A 21524-nucleotide genomic window follows, 5' to 3' on the forward strand; every position below is an offset into this window, starting at 1 on the left:
GCCTCGGGGGGCCCGGGAGGCGTCCGGCGGGGCGGGGCGGCGCGGCCCGCCACCATGGAGCCCCAGCGCCGGGAGCTGCTCGCCCAGTGTCAGCAGAGCCTGGCCCAGGCCATGACGGAGGTGGAAGCCGTGCTCGGGCTGCTCGAGGCCGCGGGAGCGCTCAGTCCCGGCGAGCGGCGGCAGCTGGACGAGGAGGCGGGAGGCGCCAAGGCGGAGCTGCTGCTCAAGCTGCTCCTGGCCAAGGAGCGGGACCACTTCCAGGACCTGCGGGCGGCGCTGGAGAAGACGCAGCCTCACCTGCTGCCCATTCTCTACCTGAACGGCGTCGTCGGGCCGCCGCAGCCCGCGGAAGGCGCGGGTGAGTGGCAGACCCTCGGCCCCCGCCTCTGGAACGCGCCCTCCGCTTCTCCCTCCTGCTGGCCGAGGGGGACCTCGCCGGGGCCGCCGCTCCACCTGGCGATGGCCTTGGTGGACTCGTTCCTCTAACCCAGCTGGGGAGGCGGCGGTGCGCGGACCCCAAAGTCCCGCCGCCTTCCCCAGTCCCGCCGTTCGCTGTGAACAATGCCCCCCGCTGAAGGCCTTCACCCTCAGGTGCCTTGGCGGCAGGGTCCCCGGGGGCCACCAGGTCCAGTAGCGGGTAGGGGGTACCTCGAAGGATGTTCATCAGTCCCTTTTCTGAGGCTCCTAACCATCCGCTAGTCTTTTGGGACCCTGTGCTAGTCTTTAACCAAGGATACCGTCTAGAAGAATGGGACCTGGGCCAGGAGCCATACTCTTAAATTTTGGTCCCTGCCATCCTGTGCCGGGGCCACCGCTGCCTTTTCATTTTCTGGCTGTCCCAGCTCCCTTTCCTCTGCTCAGAGCCCAGTCTCGCCCGGACTTGTGGCTGATTGTGCACAATGCCTGCCTGGGTTTCTTTGGAAACTGTGGGCCCTGAAAAGTTGGGGAAGTTGCATTGCACCATGGGAAAATCCTAGTAGTGGTTGCTGGGGCTAAGTTCGCTCCCTGAGAGCACCGAGCTGCTTAAGGAGGAAGGCTGGTGACTGGTTCCCTTGGGGGTGCCTTTTGGAACCCCTGTGTCCTTGGTCTTGGGGATGACTGATTTGTAAGTGTGTGTTTGGAGGCAAGAACGGATACTGGCGGGAGTTTCTGACAAGTGGTAGGCTTGTCCTGGTCTGGCCGCGGAGTGTGGAAACCAGTCTTTCAGACAAGGCAGCTGGAGGAAGAAGACATGGCACTGAGGGAGGAAGAGAACAAGCATTTATTGGGCATCTACTATTGTGGCAGGCACTCTGCCTTGTCACGTTCAATTGTCGTTGCCACTATGTGAGCTTTCTGTTATGCTTTGCCAGAGAGAAAACTCTGACTTGGAGTGGTTAAAATGCCCAGAAAGTATTGGGCACCAGGAATTTTGAATTATAACCTATTGTTTGAACTTGTTCAAAGCCAGGAAACAAAGTGCCATCTTTCTAGGTCTTGTCCTTGTTTTAACAGTGAATCGATAGGTACAGTAAAAATAAATAAAGATATATGTGTAAAAGAAAAACAAGTGAACCGAGAGGGCTGAGAAACTGCCCTTAGCAACTTGAAGGTCAAAGGCTGATGGGACCCATTTATTTGGCTGTTAAAAGCTCCACTTATTAAGGGAATGATTTTATAAGCCGTTCCTGGTAACAGCTCTCTTATATTGGCCATCTTAACCTCACTTTTTATAGCTGCAGGAAACTGGCAGAGAGACTAAACTGCTGGCCACACAGCAGGTCATTTCATTGGTGGCCCTCCTGTCTCCACTTTGAGCTTCTGACTTGCATCTCTGTCCGTCAAACCTGCATTCTTTCTCCACAGTTGGGGTCATGTCAGAGTTGCTGGGCAAACCTAATCCTTTCCTGGGATAGTGTTTTGGGAGATGCTAGGAAGGGACTGTCAGGTGTGGCCATGAGGACAAGGACAGAGGGGATCTCAACAAAGTAATTTTTTTTCTTTTTAATTTTATCTATGTATCTAATCTATCTCTGAAGGAAGAAGTTAAGATCTGTTTCTGGAAGTCTTTCCTAGGAAGCACAGAATTTAAGAGTACAGAGGAGAAGTCTGCGTTGGGAAGCATGTGAATCAATGCTCACCTTAATCTCTGAGAATAGATTGATTGATGGATCAATTGCCATTAATTAGGTCTCATCCTTTCCGTGCCTGGTGGAGAACGTGGGGCCTCATGGGGCTGAAGTTCTAGGAGCTAGTCGTGACCTCTAAGGAAGGCAGAGATTAGGGTTTGGATTTTATCCCCTCAGGCATTGATTTGAGACCCCAGTTTTACCACAATGCAGAGTTCTGTGACTTTGGAGAGGGTCATGAAATCCTTAGAAATATAATTTTCAAGGAGAAGTTAAGTTCATTTTATTTAATACATTAGAAAAAAGTTGGCTGGATGTGGTGGCTCATGCCTGTAATCCCAGCACTTTGGGAGGCTGAGGCGGGCAGATCACTTAAGGCCAGGTGTTCGAGACCAGCCTGGCCAACATGGTGAAACCCCGTTTCTACTAAAAATACAAAAATTAGCTGGGCGTGGTGGCAGGCGCCTGTAGTCCCAGCTACTTGGGAGGCTGAAGCAGGAGAATCGCTTGACTCTGGAAAGTGGAGGTTGCAGTGAGCTGACATGGTGCCACTGCATTCCAGCCTGGGCAACAGAGCAAGACTCTGTATCAAGAAAAAGAAAGAAAAAAGTTAGGACAGCATTTGGTATGGCAAGATGCCACCTGAAGCCCCTGGGGGAGAGGGTGACATGGTGTGTCAGCAAATAGTGGTGTGTTGGGGGCTTTTTTTTTTTGAAACAGGGTCTCACTGTGTCACCCAGGCTGGAGTGCAGTGGGACAGTCTCGGCTCACTGCAGCCTCCGCCTCCCAGTCTCAAGCCATCCTCCTGCCTCAGCCCCCCCAAGTAGCTGGGACCACAGGAACATGCCACCATACTGGCTAATTTTTGTATATTTTGTAGAGATGGGGTTTCTCCATGTTGTCCAGGATGGTCTCGAACTCCTGAGTTCAAGCGATCTGCTTGCCTCTGCCTCCCAAAAGTGTTGGAATTACAGGAGTGAGCCACTGCCCCTGGGGTGGGGGTTGGGGGGGCTCCTTTGTGAAGGGTGAATTGCTATGTTATAGGTCTCCAGTTTTTCGCTTTTTTTCTTTTAGCCAGGAAGTGTTTCTTATGGTCAAAGCTCAGTGCATGAGAGTGGCTCTGGCTGAAGGAATGGAAGTCTTCTTCCTTGAGAAGTCATAGTCAGGAAAACCCAGCACTTGGTCCTGCCTCCTTCCACTCCTGAGTGATTTCCACTCTGTGCTCTGGGCAGCAGCTCTGGGTGTAAATTGGCCTCAGTTCGAGGCCATTGCGGAGCCTGAGAGAGGAACCAGCTGGCTCCCTAGGATCCTTAGCATCAAGGGGTGCTGCTTTGGCACCATCTCTCTGTTGGAGGTGATGCCATCACCCACCTAGGAGCTTCCTTGATGGACACCTTGTGTGGGCTCCTGGTCCAGAGTGCCCATCCCCCACTGGCACTTGGGTGCTGAGGGAGTGAGCATTGGCAGCAGCCTACCACGTGGGGCCTAGAACTGGAAGGAAACTGGGGAGGACACATGCCTGGGTGCTGGTGGGCAGGTGAGCAAACCCAACCCATCGGGGCAACTCTTGCTGAGTTAGATCCCCAAACATTTATAACCCACCATGCTCAGGCCTGGGGGTGTGGAGCGACTAGGAGACACACAGTGTTGTGGTCAGGATTTTGTGTCCTATCTTCATATCTCATTGACTCCGTGGCAGCCCCAGGGAGATGAGTGGTGTCTTATGATCTTCATGTCATTTGGTTCCAGGGCCCTGTCTGTAAGCAAGAAGTCACAGTGCAGAAAGGTGCCGGAGTCAAGGCCAAGCCCAGTGCTCCTGATTCCTTGTCTCGGGGTGGTTTTTCCTGTTCCCTGGTTAGGCCTTCCCACTATAACTTCAGGACATTTCCAGTCACTGGGGGACTCTGAAATTATGTAGCTTTCTCTTGTCCTGGATTTGATACATAGATCTGTAGGGAACAAGTGAACACCTTCGCCCCAGCTGGTGGTAGGGAGAGGACAGAATTGTTGTTTACTTCTGAGTGGCCCAGTTGGGTCTCTTGTTTTTCCCAGTAACCGAGTCTAGCGTGGTCACTTGGAGCCCCATGCAGTCCTTTGTTTTTTCTCTTTGATTCAGGGAAACACCTGGGTTTTTTCCCTTGAGGATTCTCAACTCCATGTCCCTGGAGTGAGCCTCAGTATCTTCATCTGTAAGATGGGCTAATGGTGCTACACTGCCTGCCTCTGTCACCAGGTGGGGCTGGGGTGTAGATAGGGGCGGGGGTACACAGGATGTAATTCTAGCCCGTAGCTTGCCACCTTGTTGGGGGAATGGGACACTCATGAGAGTGACATTATGAGATGGATCAACTGATACAGATGCACAAACAGGCTTTTTCTTGTATTAAAAACTCAGTATGCTACATACTTTCCCCAGATACTCTCATTCACCTCTAGTGGCTTTCATTACCGTCTAAATGTGGGGCTCCTCAAGTCATTCCCACCCGGCCTCTCTTGGGAGGCAGAAATGGCAGAACTCGGTGAGTGCCCGCTGGACCTCTCGCGTGCTCAGTGCCTAATGTTTCCTTCTCGTTCCCACTCCCCACACCTCCCGTGCCTCCTCTTTACTTTCTTAGTGAACTGGCTCACTTGCTTCATCAAACTTAAGAGAATGGAGCCCGCAGCGTCTGCTGGAGAAGCCAAGGAGAGCTTCGCGAATGTGCTGGGACTTGGTATTGAAGCGAAGCTCTGAATGCCTGGAGGGATGGAGGGAGGACGTTTGGGCAGCAGAGGCTGAGCTGTAGAGAGGAGCTGTGTGTTTACCCAGCCTGAGCACAGCAGGGGATTGGCCTTGGCTCTGGGTGGAAGGGAGATGGGGATGCAGAGGTAATCTGGAGGACCTTGATGGCTAGGCTGAGTGAGGGGTTTGAATTTAGGCATTGTACACTGTCAGAAGTTAGAACTGGAAGTTCCCCGCCCCCCCCCCCCACGGAAAAAACCCCCCCCGAGCTTTTCCAGTGGGACTTGTGCAGTTGGGTGCTGATTGTCAGGTGGGGGTTATTCAGTAGAGGTTGCCTGGGGCTTTTGTTCTCTCTCTACTTCCTTCAGGTACCAGCCACCTTTTCTTCATCCCCTCTGCCCTGGAGGGTCAGCAGGGCAAGGGACATACGTAAAACTCCAGCTGTTGTAGTTTTTCTTTTGGTTCTTTTGTTTGTTTATTTACTTATTTTTTTAGACACAGTGGAGTGCAATGGTGCAATCATAGCTCACTGCAGCCTCAAACTCCTGGGCTCAAGCCATCCTCCTGCCTCAGCCTCCTTAGTAGCTGAGGTTACAGGTTCATGCCACCCTGCGTGGCTAATTTAGGTTGTTTTAATTGTGTTATTTGAGAGGAAGTGGCAGAGGCATTTGAAATTAATGGTTGAGAAGAGGTTTCTAAGTGAAGGGCAGATTTTATCTGTATCATTTCAGGGTACCTTTATTGCAAAATGACAGAAACTTAGCTCAGACCATCTTAGGTAGAAAAAGAGAAATGTATTGACTTAGAATATTCCACAACCTTTGGATGGATGGTGGAAACTGGCCTTTGGTACATTTGACCTCTTGGATCGATGCTATGGGCTTTTCCCACGGGTCTGAACATGACTTCAGGCCCCTCTGTTCGTGTTCACAGCACCTGACCAGGGAAGAAAGGGAGCTCTATCCAATCAGCCCAGGAAAACCTCATGGGAGGATTCTGATTGGTCTGGCCAGCGTTATGTGTCTGCATGAGGCCCGGTGACTATGGCCAGGGCTAGAGGACTAAAACTGGCTCAGCTTTGGCCCTGTGCCCAGCAGTGGAACCACAGGGTAAGATGATGGGCTACTGTGATTGGCAGCTCATTCCAATACTATGTGGGTTTTTTAGTGAGGCAGAGCAGTTGTCTAAAGGAAGACAAGCAGGAGCGATGTTGCGCAGGTAAAAGAGCAGATGAATGTTCACTCCAAGCATGCCACCTTTGTGCGATAATACAGTTAGCACAAGCGGTCATTGCTGGAGTGGGATGGTGGGTCTAGGTAGTGATGATCAGACTTTACAAGGTTTTAGACCTTGAGCAAGGTTTTTAATCCTTCTGAGCTTATCTCCTCTACAAAGTAATTAAAACACTAACTCCTTCACTGTGCTGTTTGACAATCCATGGTAAGAAAAATGGAAGAGCATTTTGTTACCCTGAGCAATATAGCACAACAGTGACAATAGTAGACAGCAACTAGCCTTAGAGCCAGAAAACTGGGAATCTCCTGGTGTTTCTGAGGGTTCGGTTCTGTGGGAGCTCCTTATATACTATGCCAAGCAGATGTCAGAGCTGTCCTCCCTGAACCAAATTTGCTATTATAGTCCTCATTCCCAGAATAGAGCCTGGTACCAGATGGGTGTGCAATAACTTTTTGTTGAACGAATGAATAGTCAGCTGTGTGTAAAGTGAATGATGTATCCTTGTCCAGATCCTCTTCAAATATACATGCAGATTCCTAAGGGGTGACCTCATGGTGGCAGAGGCTGTGGGAGAGGAGGAAGGCTTGAGCAAGCCCCAGATGTACACATGGATATCACCGCCTACGGTATATCTGTGATGGAAGCAGGTGGTGTGACATTGATGTCTGAAGTCCCCAAGGTTGCCCATCAAGTACTGGCGGTGTGGGGCTGGCTGCCAGGAGCCATGTGGCGCACCCACCCTGGCTGTTGTAAGAGTAGAGAGTCATTCCCTTTCTACACATAGAATTTGAATGTCAACTTGATGTCCTCAAAAGAATACTGAGGAACTTTTCTTTAAAAAAAAAAAAAAGCCCTGAACTGGAGATCTGCTCGTAACTGCAAAATCTTGACCTTGGCAGAGCCTTTTAGCTTCCTGGTGCTTGTTTTTTTTTTTTTTCCCCAGTTCAACAGTCAAAACAGAAGAGGTTGAGCATTGACGGGGGACTTGCTTACTCCTGTGGAGTTTTGAGCACTTCTCAGGTGCCATTTGGTCCAAGGAGGTTGGGTGATTGGGTTGGACTTGATTTTGGGGGCCCTTCCAGCTCTACATAAGGATTGCTGTTAATCTGATTTAATGTTAGTGTTGAGTGGTTTTTGATACTCTGGCTTTCCATTTCCTGGAAAAGTAAGCAGAGTAGGATAAATATTTTGTCTCAGTTTTTTTTTTTTTTTTTTTTTGAGATGGAGCCTTACTCTGTCACCCAGGCTGGGAGTGCAGTGGTGCAATCTCAGCTCACTGAAACCTCTGCCTCCCAGGTTCAAGTGATTCTCTTGTCTCAGCTTCCTGAGTAGCTGGGATTACAGGTGCGCACCACCACCCCAGCTAATTTTTGTATTTTTAGTAGAGACGGGGTTTTGCCATCTTGGCCAGGCTCGTCTGGAACTCCTGACCTCAGATGATCCACCTGCCTCAGCCTCCCAGAATGCTGGGATTATAGGCATGAGCCACCGCTCCTGGCCATTGTCTCAGTTTTTTTGGTCCCACTTCATTCCAACCACCTGTATGTTCTGCCTTGTGCGAGGGGGCTCTACAGTTATTTCCTGAACCCCTGGGAAGATGTGAGCCACAGAAGTAGCAGACGTAGAGAAAGAGGGCCGAGCTGCGTGTTGGCCTGGGCAGTAGGGATGCTATGTGTGTTCAGCAGGGAAGAATCTTAAATGGGATTGTGCTGGGGGGAAATTGGATTTTTTTTCGCCTTTTACCTGGGATAGATTGCATACCTCTGAACTGTATATCTCTATTGATCTTTTTGAGACTGCATTCCACAAAAGTGCTACAGAAGCATTTTAAACCAAACAGAGATGGTTGGAGTGTCCCATGTTGGCAGTCTATCCCTCTAAACCTTTGGTGGACAATTCCTAGTTGACTGTTGATCTTGACGTTCATTTCACACTAAGACTCATAACCCATTTGCTTTGAGGATTTAAACAAAATTGTGATAATAATTTACATAACATGAAATTTACCATTTAAGCCTTTTTTTTTTTGATACGGAGTCTTGCTCTGTCGCCCAGGCTGGAGTACAGTGACGTGATCTCGGCTCACTGCAACCTCTGCCTCCCCAGTTTCAGCAATTCTCCTGCCTCAGCCTCCCGAGTGGCTGGGACTACAGGCATGCCCACCGACGCCTGGCTATTTTTTTGTATTTTTAATAGAGCAGAGGTTTCCCCATGTTGGCCAGGCTGATCTTGAACTCTTCACCTCAATGATCTGCTGCCTTGGCCTCCCAAAGTGGCTGGGATTACAGGTGGTGAGCCACCTGCGCCCAGCCAGCATTAAGTATTTTACACTGTTGTGCAAACATCAACACCATCCCTCTAGAAGTTTTTCATCTGCAAAATCGAACTCGGGCTGGACTCGGTGGCTCAAGCCTGTAATCCAGCACTTTGGAGGCCCGAGACGGCGGATCACAAAGTCAGGAGATCGAGACCAATCCTGGCTAACAGCAGTGAACCCCGTCTCTACTAAAGAAATACAAAAACTAGCCGGGCGAGGTGGTTAGGACGGCCTGTAGTCCCAGCTACTCCCGGAGGCTGAGGCGGGAGAAATGGTGTAAACCCGGGAGGCAGAGCTTGCAGTGAGCTGAGATCCAGCCACTGCACTCAGCCCGGAGCGACAGAGCAAGAGTCCGTTCAAAAAAAAAAAAAAAAAAAAAAAAATTCAGAACTCTACCTTTTGAATAATAACTCTACATGGCCTCCTAGGCCTTGACAGTCACCATTATATTCATTCTTTCGTTCTTTCTCTCCCTTTCTTTCTTTCTTTTCTTTCTTTCTTTCTGTCTCTCTCTCTCTCTCTCTCTTTCTTTCTTTCTGTCTCTCTCTCTCTCCTTTTTTTTTTTTGGAGACGGGGTCTCTGTTGCTCAGGCTGGAGTGTGTGGAGTGCAGTGGTACAGTCATGGTTCACTGTAGCCTCAACCTCACATGCTCAATCAGTCTTCCCACCTCAGCCTCCTGAGTAGCAGGGACTACAGGCACATGTCACCACACCCCGCTCCTTTTTGTATTTATTTTTTATTTTTTATTTTTTTTTAATTTTATTTTATTTATTTTTTTTTTTGAGATGGAGTCTCGCTCTGTTATCCAGGCTGCAGTGCAGTGGGGCGATCTCGGCTCACTGCAAGCTCTGCCTCCCGGGTTCACGCCATTCTCCAGCCTCAGCCTTCCGAGTAGCTGGGACTACAGGCGCCCGCCACCATGCCCGGCTAAGTTTTTGTTTTTGTATTTTTTGTATTTTTCTTTTCAGAGATGGGGCTTTGCCAGGTTGCCCAGGCTAGTCTTGAACTCCTGGGTTCAAGCGATCTGGCCGCCTTGGCCTCACAAGTTGTCTGTTTCTAAGAATTTGACTACTTTAGATATCTTTTATGAGTGACGTCAATACAGATTTGTCTTTTTGTGACTGGCTTACTTCTCTAAGCATAAAGTCCTCAAGGTTCATCCATGTTGTAGTGTGTGTCAAAATTCCTTTTTTAGGCCAAATAATATTCCTATATATATATATATTCTATATTTTATTTCTTTCTTTACCTGTTGATGGACATACTTGAGTTGTCTTCACCTTTTGGCCATTGTGAATAATGCTGCTGTGACACCATGGGTGTACAAATATCTCTTTGAGTTCCTGCTTTCTCTTTTGGGTTTATACCCAGAAGTGAACTTGCTGGGTCATATGGTAATTCTATGTTCAATTTTTTGAGAAGGTACCGTACTGCTTACTTTGAGTTTTAATTAAGGAAATCCACATTGTTCACAGCACCCTGACATGGGGGTGGATAGCATTTTCTTTCCTTTTTTTCTTCTGAAAATTGTTTTTGACCAGGCGCGGTGGCTCATGCCTGTAATCCCAGCACTTTGGGAGGCTGAGGCGGGTGGATCACCTGGGGCCAGGAGTTTGAGACCAGCCTGGCCAACATGACGAAACCCTATCTCCACTAAAAATACAAAAAATAGCTGGGTGTGGTGGTGTGTGCCTGTAATCCCAGCTACTTGGGAGGCTGAGGCAGGAGAATTGCTTGAATCCATGAGGCAGAGGCTGCAGTTAGCTGAGATTGCGCCATTGCACTCTAGCCTGGGCAGCAAGAGCGAAACTCTGTCTCACAAAAAAAAAAAAAAAAAATTTTTTTTCTTCCTTCAGATATGGTTTGGGAAGTCTTAGGACAGTTCAGTAGTTATCTGTGACTCTCTGACTTTTTGAGACAGGGTCTTGCTTTGTTGTTTGGGCTGAGTGCAGTGGCGTGATCATGGCTTACTGCAGCCTCAACCTCCTGGGCTCAAGCAATCCTCCTGCCTCAGCCTCCTGAGTAGTTGGTACTACAGGCATGTGCCACCATGCCCAGCTAATTTTTTTTTTATTTTTAGTAGAGACAAGATCTCACTATATTGCCCAGGCTGGTCTCGAACTCCTGGCCTCAAACAATCCATTATTGACATGAGCTACCGCACCTGTCCTACATGTGACTCTTTGAAGGCCGGACGTTAACCAAACAATCCTAGTGGTATTCATATCTGGCAGCCAAGGAATGTTCACACATTTTCTTTGTGTTTTCAGTACTTACATCTTCATCCCTAAAGGCCTTGAAGTATGTTCGTTATTTCTGCTCTGTGGATACTTCCTCCTTATCCCATTCAGAATTGGTTTGGTTTTTCAGTCTCAAATCCGGGATAACAAGGCTATTGAGACTTTCTTTCAAAAGGCCTAGATCAGCATTTCCCAAAGAAACATCTTCTAACTGCTAGTTTGCTGGGATGTTGGTGCTGCTATGTCCTAAAAGGGTTCTGTGGTCAAATGCATCCAGGTGGTGCTAGGTTCTTTTCTGCAGGCCCCTTGAGAGGGCTAAGCCAGTGTGCTTTGGGGCTCTACTAGAGTGGCTTTATTAGGCAGTGTTTCCCAAACTGATTTAACCACAGAGTCCTTTATCATGGAGCATCTTGTGACATCAGTGTTCTGAGGAATGCATTTTTGGGAAATTAAAACATTAATGTATGAAACTGGAACATCAACATATACCATCTTTTTTTTTTTTTACGTTTCCCCTAGCCCTCTCATTCAGAGCACCAAAACCCTAAACTTTCCTTTTTTTTTTTGAGACAGCATCTCACTCCGTAGCTCAGGCTGGAGCGTAGTGGTGTAATCTCGGTTCACTGCAACCTTCGTTCCCCGGGTTCAAGCAATTCTCCTGCCTCAGCCTCCCGAGTAGCTGGGATTACAGGTGCCTGCCACTGCACCCGGCTAATTTTTGTATTTTTAGTAGAGATGGGGTTTCACTATCTTGGCCAGGCTGGTCTTGAACTCCTGACCTTGGGATCCACCTGCTTCAGCCTCCCAAAGTGCTGCGTTTACAGATGTGAGCCACTGTGCCCAGCCCCTAGCCTTTTGAATTCTGATACCAGCTGAAATAGTCACATGTGATTCTGGGGCCAGTAGTCATTGTTTTATAGATGTGTGTCTTCTCTGGTCCTGTTTCCCCTATGGGGTTTGCCAATAACGAAGTCTGGTTTTGTGATTATTGTTCTTTGAGTTGCTCTAGAGACTAGAAATGAGTGAAGAGAACTGGGCTTTGGGCCACAGTTGGGGTTTCTGGGAGAGCCTTGGAAGGATGTGTGGAGAGCCATCCTGGTGGTTTGGCGGCTGCAGGTCTGGGACTGGTTAAGTTTTGGGCAAGTCTTTGCTGAGCCCCTGGAAGGTGCTGGGCTGGGAGGCAGGGAAGGTGATCTCTGCTTTCAGAGTGTTATGTTACTCCTGGGAGGAGAAGGACATGGATGAGTGACCCAGGGGGCATTGGTGGGTTTGGAGCCAGGGAGCAAGGCTGCAGGACTAGAGACATCTGAATGTCATGAGTGTATTCTTGGGGACCCCCACAGACTGGGATTTAAATCTTTGCTCTTTACTCCTAAGCTGTGTGACTTTAAGTCGCTTAACCTCCTGGGCCTGATTTCTCTTCCCCATCTGTAGAAGAGTGGCTAATAGTATTCTCCCAGGGCTTTGGTGAGGATGGAGATGATTTAGGTGAGACAGGAGCAAGCCGCTGCTGCCGCCTTTGGAGCAATTGGGGGTAGCTTGTCCCTGAGTAGAGAACAAACTCCCAGCCTGTGCATGGAATCAGGAGGCATCCCAGGGCATAGGCCATACTTGGAGTTCAAGTGAGAGATGCCCAAGGCAGAGGCCTGCAGTGGACGAGGAGGCCCATGCTTCTCTGGGCTGCTCAAAACGCACCTTCACAATCCTTTTGTCCTGGAGCCCACATTTTTAAGGAGGGCATTGCTGTGACCTGTGAGGAGTTCAGTTCCAAAAGGACCTTGAAGAGTTTGTTTTTGAGGAAAGGAGACTTAGAGGGACTTAGTTGTTGCCCATTTTCAGATGGTGCAGGGCATGTGATAAGACCTGATTCTTTTTGATCCCAGAAAGCTGAACATGGGCTGATTGCCAGAAGTTACTCGGAGGTAGAATTGAGTTCATTTTAAGGAAGAACCATTCTGCCTCCCTGTCTTTCTTCCTTTTAAAATTCTATTAAAGACTTTCAAGAGCTAGGCGTGGTGGCTTATACCTGTAATCCCAGCTCTTTAGGAGGCCGAGGCAGGAGGACCCCTTGAGCCCAGGAGTTCGAGACCAGCCTGGGCAACACGGCAAAACCACATGTCTACAAAAATTAAAAAAAAAATTAGTTGGGCAAGGGGACACTACCTGTAGCCCCAGCTATTCGGGAGGCTGAGGCAGGAGGATTGGTTGAGCCCAAGAGTTTGAGGTTGCAGTGAGCTATGAGTGTACCACTGCATTCCAGCCTGGGAGACAGAACCAGACCCCAGCTCTAAAAAAGTAAAAAATGAAAAAGGCTTTCACACATGTGGAAGAACAGAGAGGATAATGTAATGATCACCCATCTCTTCCAACAAAATCCCAGGCAGCATGTCATTTTTCTTATAAATACTTAAAATGTGTCTCTAAAAGATGAGGCATTAATAATAATTTCTTAATGTTATCAAGTTGCCTGAGTGATGCTCAGTTTTGCTTGTCTCAAAGATTCATTTTATTGGTGGCTTGTTAAAATCAGGATTTTAGCAAGGGCCTCCCACTGCATATAGTTGATGTTATCTTTGAAGTCTGTTTTAAAATCCCTGGCTGCTTCCCTTGCCCAGGCCGGTTGTTTCAGGAAGAACTTTGAAAAATGATTGGTGCTATCCAGCTCTGGAATGGACTGTTCTAGGTGGCCACTTGCAATCCTAAAACTGTTTAGCCATGGTTTCCTCACAGGGCTGTTGCAAACAATTAAATGAAATAGCACATATAAAGTGTAAATGTCCTTTATGACCTAAGTTTTTTATTTTATTTTTTTTAGCCATGAGATCTTTTTTGTTAACTGGACTCTTAGAAAGCCAGATCTGTAAAACAGATGAGAGAGGCACTGATGGGGAGGGAGTATAGGCTTGGAGCTTGTCTCTTGAGCTTGTGGCCTTCTTGAGGTTCCTTCACAGGGTTCCCTCAGGTTCTTCACAGTTCCACAGAACACAGTTTGAAAACCACTGGTCTGCTTGCTTTTGATTTAAGATACTCCCCACGTGGGAGAGGGAAGCACCACCTGAAAGCCTCACCTTGCTTTGTGTGAGCTGAGCTGAGGTGGTGAGCCACCGCTGGAGCCAGAGGCTGCCAATGGTGTTTTCACTGGGTACTCTTGTCTTCACCTGCTTCCTTTGTAGGTTTCCTCTTGGGATGAACTGTGCTTTTAAAAAAGACAAATAGCCACTTTGTGGCGAGCAAAAACCACTCTCTGTTACTCTGGACAGTGATGTGGGGAGGAGCAGAGTGAAAATCCCATCAGAAAGTCAATTGCAGTGAGAAGTGGTTACTTTTTTTTTTTGAAAAATTATTCTTGTGGGCGTGCTGGCATGTTCCTGTAGTCCTAGCTACTTGGGAGGCTGAGGCGGGAGGATTGCTTGAGCCCAGGAGTTCTGGGCTGTAGTGCGCTATGCTGCTATGCTAATCAGGTGGCCGGTTCGGCATCAGTATGGTGACCTCCTGGGAGCAGGGGACCACCAGGTTGCCTAAGGAAGTCAGAAATGGAGCAGATCAGAAATGGAGCAAGTCAAAACTCTCATGCTGATCAGTGGTGGGGTCATGCCTTTGAATAGCTACTGTACTCCAGCCTGGGCAACATAGTGAGACCCCACCCCATCTCTATAAATAAATTGATAGGTAGATAGATATAAATAGATAGAAAAAGTATCTTTTTTTTTTTTTTTTTTTTTTTTTTTTTTTAAGAGACAGGGTCTTACTCTGTTGCCCATGCTGTCATGATCGATGGCATGATCCTAGCTCATTGTAATCTCAAACTCCTGGGCTCAGGTGATCCTCCTGCCTTAGCCTCTCTGAGTAGCTAGGACAACAGGTACCCACCATCATGATTAGCTAATTAAAAAATTTTTTTCACGGAGATGGGGTCTTGCTGTGTTGCCCAGGCTGGTCTTGAACTCCTGGCCTTAAGTGATCCTCCCTCCTCAGCCTCCTAAAGTATTGGGATCACAGGCATGAGCTGCCACACCCAACCTGTTTATTTATTTATTTTTTTAAAGAAAATGTTATCACTAGTTTGCCTTACCCCTCTATTGCATAAGAGAAGTATTCGTTTTTATGCGTAAACAAGCTCCTGCTAACATGCAACCTACCGTGGGAGCTGCAAGGCTGCCTGGGTGGAAAGTGGTGCCATTAGAGATGGCCCCCTCTGACTCAGAGCTGCTGCCCTGGTGGCTGCCTCAAGCCAGGGTGTGTTTTCCCCGCCCACAGGATTTTTATAGATGTGGCATGCCTCTCAGACAGTTCTCAGACCTCTTCCTCAGAGTCCACGCCAGTTTGCTTGTCTGAATGGTACCTCCCGGGCTCTAAGATGGCCCCTGAGTCCCCAGATTAAATCCGCACATCATTTGACCATTGCCAATCTGCTATCGAAATGTAGTAAAGATCTTTCCAGCCAATATTGAGGAAGGTGAGAGCAAAACAAAGGAAACAAAATCTAGTTCTATTTACGTATTTTAACGTAAGAAGTAATAATTTAAAATACTTTAATTCTGGCTGGGCATGGTAGCTCACACCTATAATCCCAGCACTTTGGGAGGCAGGCGAATTGCTTGAGCCCAGGAGTTCGAGACCTGCCTGAGCCACATAGGGAGACCCCATCTCTACAAAAAATTCAAAAATTAGCTGGGCGTGGTGGTGCATGCCTGTGGTCCCAGTTACTTGGGAGGCTGAGGTGGGAGGTTCCCTTGAACCTGGGAGGTATAGGTTGCATGAGCTGAGATCAGGCCACTGCCCTCCAACCTGGGTGGACAGTAAGACCCCGTCTCTATCAGTCAATCGATCACTCAATAAAATAATTCTTTAAAAAAAAAATTATAGTGGCCTTTTCAGTATTCATGGTAACCTCTATTCTCACTCCAAGTAACCTTTCTTCTCATCTGGCCAGAACTTCTTTTCCTGTTTATGTTTTTTTTTTTTTCCTTCAGACAGAATCTCGCTCTGTCACCCAGGCTGCACTCCAGGCTGGAGTGCAGCAGCGCAGTCTCGGCTCACTTCAACCTCTGCCTTCAGGGTTCAAGAGATTCTTGTGTCTCAGCCTCCTTAGGAGCTGGGATTACAGGCGTGCGCCATCACACCCAGGTCATTTTTGGTATTTTTAGTAGAGACGGGGTTTCATCATGTTAGTCAGGCTGATCTCAAACTCCTGACTTCAGGTGATCCACCCACCTTGGCCCCCCAAAGTGCTGGCATTACAGGCCTGAGGCACCACGCCCGGCCTACATTTCTTAAGCAGCCTACGATTGTTGGGTGCCATGGCTGGAAGGGATCTTAGAAACCACTTTGCCCAAACTCCTTATTTTACGAATGAGAAACAGCAGTCCTGAGACACAGTGAATTGACCATGATTTCATGCGCATGCCACTGGCAGAGCTGGGTCCAGGATCCAGGTCTCTTCCCAGGCTGGGGTTCCTTCCAAGACTTCTTTGCCAGGAGCAGGCTGGGTAGGAAGTCTCAGATCCGTGGCTGGTTTTTCCTGACCTTTTCCTGGCTTTATGGGCACCAGCCTTTACAGTGAGGGTGAGCAAGTGACACAGCATCCCAATTTCTGGACTTGGGCTACAGCCTTTCATTCCTAACAATGAAAAAAGTCTTTTTCAGCCTCTGCAATTGATATTTATCTTTTACAGATGGGCACACTTGGCCAGTAGAGTTTGGCAGCCTGCTCAGGGCCATCCGCTGCTGAGAGGCTAGGCAAGCCCTGGAGTCCTTGTCAGTTTCTTGATAATGACTGCATTTACTCAGTACTGCAGGCCACCCTGTGATCATTTCTGTGGTCTGAGCCTTGCCTACCTCTCCTCTCATCATCACAGCATTCGTCCATTCATTCAGCAGACGTGTTCTGAGCATCTGTCACACTGGGGGCTTTCTGGATGCAGACGTAGGACGTGATATCTAAATTGAGTGCTGAGTCAGGGAATGGGTCTGATGCTGGCAGGAGACCCATGTCTCCTTTTTATGACACAGTGGAAACTCTGGGTGCTGACTGCTGTGGCTTCTTCTTGCTTAGTCACAGGGCAGAGTTCAGGCAGGAAAATGAGGCCACTGGGCCTCTTGTCCCAGGGAGAAAAGCCTTTTATAAAGATAAGACAATAAAGCCCCATGGACACTGAGTTGGGACCCACCCTGAGAGCCAACCTCAGTGGGAGCTGGATCCAAGAAAAAACAGGAAAGTAAACAAAACCAAAATGTGCTCGTTTTGAGTCCTTCTCCTGAATAAAACAGAGCTAAACCCGTGGTGGTTTAGAGTTTAGGGGCTGTGGGTGTGAATATATATATGCCTATGTATTCCCCCACTCATTTTTGCTAGAAAATGGCAAACCACCTTTCTGTATTTTGTCGTATTCCCCCCAATTTTGTGAGCCCAGGGAGAGAGAACAAAACAGTGACCAGCTGTCCTTGTTTCTGTGGGAAGTTGTGAAATTTCATGTAATCTTGATCTTTTGTCCTCAGCCTCCCTCATTTTTTTTTTTTTTTAATACTTTAAGTTCTGGGGTACATATGCAGAACACGCAGGCTTGTTATATAGGTATACACGTGCCATGGTGGTTTGCTGCACCCATCAACCTGTCATCTACATTAGGTATTTTTCCTATTGCTATTCCTCTCCTAGACCCCCACCCCTGACCGGCCCTGGTGTGTGATGTTCCCCTCCCTGTGTCCTTGTGCTCTCATTGTTCAACTCCCACTTAGGAGTGAGAACATGCGGTGTTTGGTTTTGTGTGACCTCCCTCATCTTAAGTCTTCTCATGAGAACTCAGTGGAACTGGTCACAGTGTCATCTCCTTGCATGAGATAACACAAGCTTTAGGGTGGAGCCCAGATTGCAACAAGAGTTTATCTGTTCATCTCTCCAGCAACTACCCGGTCACTGCTCTTTACCAGGCTTGGCTAAGCGCCGAGCATGCAAAGATGAAAAGATACCTACCATGAACAATATCCCAACCTGGATTTGTTCTTTTAGCTGGAACATATATATCCTGCTGTTGTGTTTCAGAAGTTTTCCTTTTTAATTGCTCTATCGTGGAGCTTTTAGAAAATATCAGTCTAGCTTACTGACTTCCTCCTTCTCACCTTCCATTTTGTGCTTTATAGCATGGCTAGTGTTTTTGTGTCTAAAAATCAGTCAGATTCTCAGAAGGGCAACAAAGAAGATGGCTTCTGCCCCCCTTCCCCCCAGGAGTTTATTGTCTCTTTGGAAAATTTATGTCTGGCGGTACAGATTGTGCTAGACAGATGAGGCTGCTTGAAGTTTCAGTGCCTAAGGAAGGAGGGTGTACGGTGAGCTGGGCATAGGCAGGCGGCTGGAAGGAGGGAGGCAGGCCTTGTGAGGAGAGAGCACAGAGCAGGACTTGGGAGAGAATCCATTCTATAACTGGCGGGTCTGTCGGTAATTCGGGGCTTCTGATTGGAGCCTTCGCTCAGCAGGTGCTGGAACAATGAGGCCAGGCCAACCAGCCTCTGCTGTCCTTCCAGTCATTCTCTCTGGGCTGGTTCTCTTGTGAGGCTGCTGGGGCTGGAGACAGGAATGGGTTGAGTTGGCATGGGGTGGGAGGCTGATGGGTGGTCTGTGATGTGTGAAGGAGGACCCGGTGGCCGCAGGTGGGTAGGTGAGGGTGTAGACCAGCTGGCCTTCCCAGGGTCCCCTGAGGTGTCTGACTGGCTTTCTATGAGTTGCTAGGAGGATTGGAAAGCCAACGTTCTTCCCAGTTTCAAGTCTGAGAGTTACAGTGGGGATGTTTGGAAATCGAGTTCATGTGTCCTCTGGGGAGTGTGGGACATGCTCCTGTGTTGTGGCTGTCTCTTTGGGGAGGAGAAGAGCATGGCTAAGGAGAGAGGGGGCTGAGGGTACTGCTGCTTTCCAGGCCTCGTGTCCTTAACTCTCCGATGGGATCCGTGACTACACTGCCCTCACGTGGCTGGTGTGAAAGGTAGATGGCTGCTGCAGGTTCATGGCCACACATGGGTGGTTGTATGCTGTGTAGGTGGTAGTCGTTGTGTTGCATAGGATACTTTGTTTATTATTTTTATATTTATTTTCTCATTTGATCTCACCAGCAACCCTTTAGGGGTCCTTACTTGACCTTACAAGTGAGGAAGCAGGTGGGGAAGCCTGGGTTACTCAGGAGTCAGTTTAGGAGAGTAATTAAGAACCTGTACCTGAGCCAAGATACTGGATTTAAATCCTGAATCTGCCACTTGCTGTGACCCTGGCCAAATTACTTTCTCTCTCTGTGCCTTAGTTTCCTCATCTATGGAATGGGGATAATAATAGGACCTTGTATTGTGAGGATTAAAGAAGTTACTAAGTGTTGAGAGCAGTGTGTGGCACATGGTAAGTACTGTGTAAGCATAAGCTCCTATATTTGTGTGTGTATTTGAGACAGGGTATCACTCTGTTGCCCAGGCTGGAGTGCAGTGGCATGATCTCAGCTCATTGCCACCTCCACCTCACAGGCTCAATTGATTATCCTACCTTAGCCTCCTGAGCAGCTGCAACTATGGGTCCATGCCACTATGCCTGGCTACTGTTTATATTTTTTATACAGATGAGGTTTCACCATGTTGCCCAGGCTGGTCTTGAACTTCTGGGCTCAAGTGATCTGCCTGCCTTGGCCTCCCAAAGTGCTGAGATTAAAGGCATGAGTCACCGCACTGGCCCGGTTATTTTTATTCTTATGACTGTCCCAGTCCCATGGCTGTTTAAGTGGCGTGGGAGGCAGGAGCCCAGCCATGACATCCAGGGCGGGTTGGTTGGTTTGTTTCTCCCTACTCTACCCCCAACTCAGGGTGTGGTCTGCAGACCAGTGCTGGTTTGCAATCTCCTGGTTCCTGGTCTGTGATGAAGTATGCACAGAGATTGAGTGTTTAGCAACCTTTAGAGCAGCTTGACCTTGTTGGTACTCATTGAACAGGTATAGACTGCTTCAGTGTTGTCAGATCACTTGGTGAGTGGTGTGTAGTGTGAGCTGCAGGTAAGTCATCAATCGAAGGATGATGTGATTGCAAATAAAAAAGTGGAGCTCTGGGTCAGGTGCGGTGGCTCATGCCTGTAATCCCAGCACTCTAGGAGCCCGAGTCGGGTGGATCACCTGAGGTCAGGAGTTCAAGGCCAACCAGGCCAACGTAGTGAAACCCCATGTCTACTAAAAAATATAAAAATTAGCTGGGCGTGGTGGTACGTGCCTGTACTCCCAGCTACTCGGGAGGCTGAGACAGGAGAGTCGCTTGAGCTGGGACTGTGGATGTTGGAGTGAGCCAAGATCGTGCCACTGCACTCCAGCCTGAGCAACCAAGGGAGACTCCATCTCAAGACAAAAAACAAAAACAAAAACAAAGTGGAGTGCAGCACTGTTGCTGCCCACCCCGAACAGTCGACTTCCTTGGGAGAAACCTCAGCCAGTGGGAGAAGGTGGGATTGATGGCATTTTGCAGGCCAGTGCATGACATTTGTGTTCCAGCAGTCCCTGATGATTCAAGAAAGTGAGGCCTCACAGTGGAGACTTATCAATGAGCAGTTGTTTCCATTTCACACCAGTGATGCTTACTGTGTAAATGCTTTTCCTACCATTCCCTTAGCAGGTATGGTTCAGCCAGGTTTGGTAAGAATCCATACTGGAACACAACCTTGAGCTCATCCTTTTTCACCTCTTAGACTGGTGAGAACTAGAAAGCTGGATGCTGTCTAGTCTAGAAAGCTGAAGCAGTGGGTGTGGGGATGCAGGAACTCTTGCCTTTGCAGATGCAGCTGTCCTGGAGCCTCTGGCAGGTTACCAGCAAAGCCCCGACCCAGAAGCCCCTCTTGTGGGTGTCAATTCCCCAGGTTCTCATGCAGGTCCTAAGGGGAAGGTCCAGGGTATTCACTGCAGTGTTGCTTGTGGTGGTGAGGTAGAGCTGGATGTCCATTCCTGCAGAGCAAATGGGTATAATGGGTGGGTATGAGTCCATAGTTCCTCGCAGCAATTCCCAGTGATAGTGAGAAGCACACGTGGCAGGCAGTGTGATGGATTTAAATGCACAGTGCTCAGTGAAAACGTAAGAAATAGAGCATAGATGGTGCAGTGCTATTATGTAGATTGCTGATATAGAACAATACCCATCTTGCAAGAACACGAAAAGATAAACACAAGAGAATGGTTGACTGTAGGCGAGGGAAGGGAAATGGGAATAAAAGGAAATAAATAAGATGAGAGAGGGAAGAGGAAAGAAATGCATCTCTTTCCCATCCTGGAGCTGTCTTTGAGGGGAGGGCCTCGGCTGTGCTCCATCACTCAGTTCTGTGGCACCTTGTGCCTTGGCTGAGCTGGCACCCTCAGGCAGGTCGTTCACCCAGAAATGGTCTTGGTAAAGAGTTAACCATTCTGTTATGTAGCTGTTAAAGTCACCAGGTGGGGAGGGACAACTTCGGGTCATGTGACAGTTGACACAGTAGGGACAAGGGTGTTTTTAATGTAGGGACAAGGATGATTAGGTGATTGTGGAAGGAAGAGGTGCGCAAACACTTGATTTAAAGATGGCATTGGGAATATGCATCAGCAGTGCTTGCAAAAACCCATGTTCTCATCTTGTCCATAGTGAAAAAAGTATGAATGGTCTAGAAAAACAACCACTCCATTCCTTGTGTTTATTGAGCTTATGATACCACATACCACATAAGACAGGAAGATGGGCTGGGTGAGATGGCTCATGTCTGTAATCCTAGCAGTTTGGGAGGCTGAGGTGGGAGGATCGATTGAGCCCAGGAGTTTGAGACCAGCCTGGGCAATACAGTGAGAACTCATCTCTATGAAAATATTTTAAAAAATGACAAGGAGCCAGCAGATTTTTTTTTTTTTTTTTTTTTTTTTTTTTTTTTTTT

At 48.2% G+C, this 21524-nt stretch overlaps 1 protein-coding gene across 3 annotated transcripts in view; it reads left to right on the forward strand.

Moving 5' to 3' along the window:
• Positions 1–6: 6 nt before the first annotated feature.
• Positions 7–21524, forward strand: part of DLG5 (discs large MAGUK scaffold protein 5) — a 136660-nt gene continuing 115142 nt past the window's right edge. For all 3 annotated transcript variants that reach the window (XM_017871433.1, XM_017871435.1, XM_017871434.1), the window contains exon 1: positions 7–358. In XM_017871433.1, coding sequence (XP_017726922.1) covers positions 55–358 — 304 coding nt within the window. In that variant the 5' untranslated portion in view covers positions 7–54. The remainder of the gene's footprint in view (positions 359–21524) is intronic.

Source organism: Rhinopithecus bieti, unplaced genomic scaffold (assembly GCF_001698545.2).
Source record: "Rhinopithecus bieti isolate Rb0 unplaced genomic scaffold, ASM169854v2 scaffold_4781, whole genome shotgun sequence".
Lineage (NCBI taxonomy): Eukaryota > Metazoa > Chordata > Mammalia > Primates > Cercopithecidae > Rhinopithecus > Rhinopithecus bieti.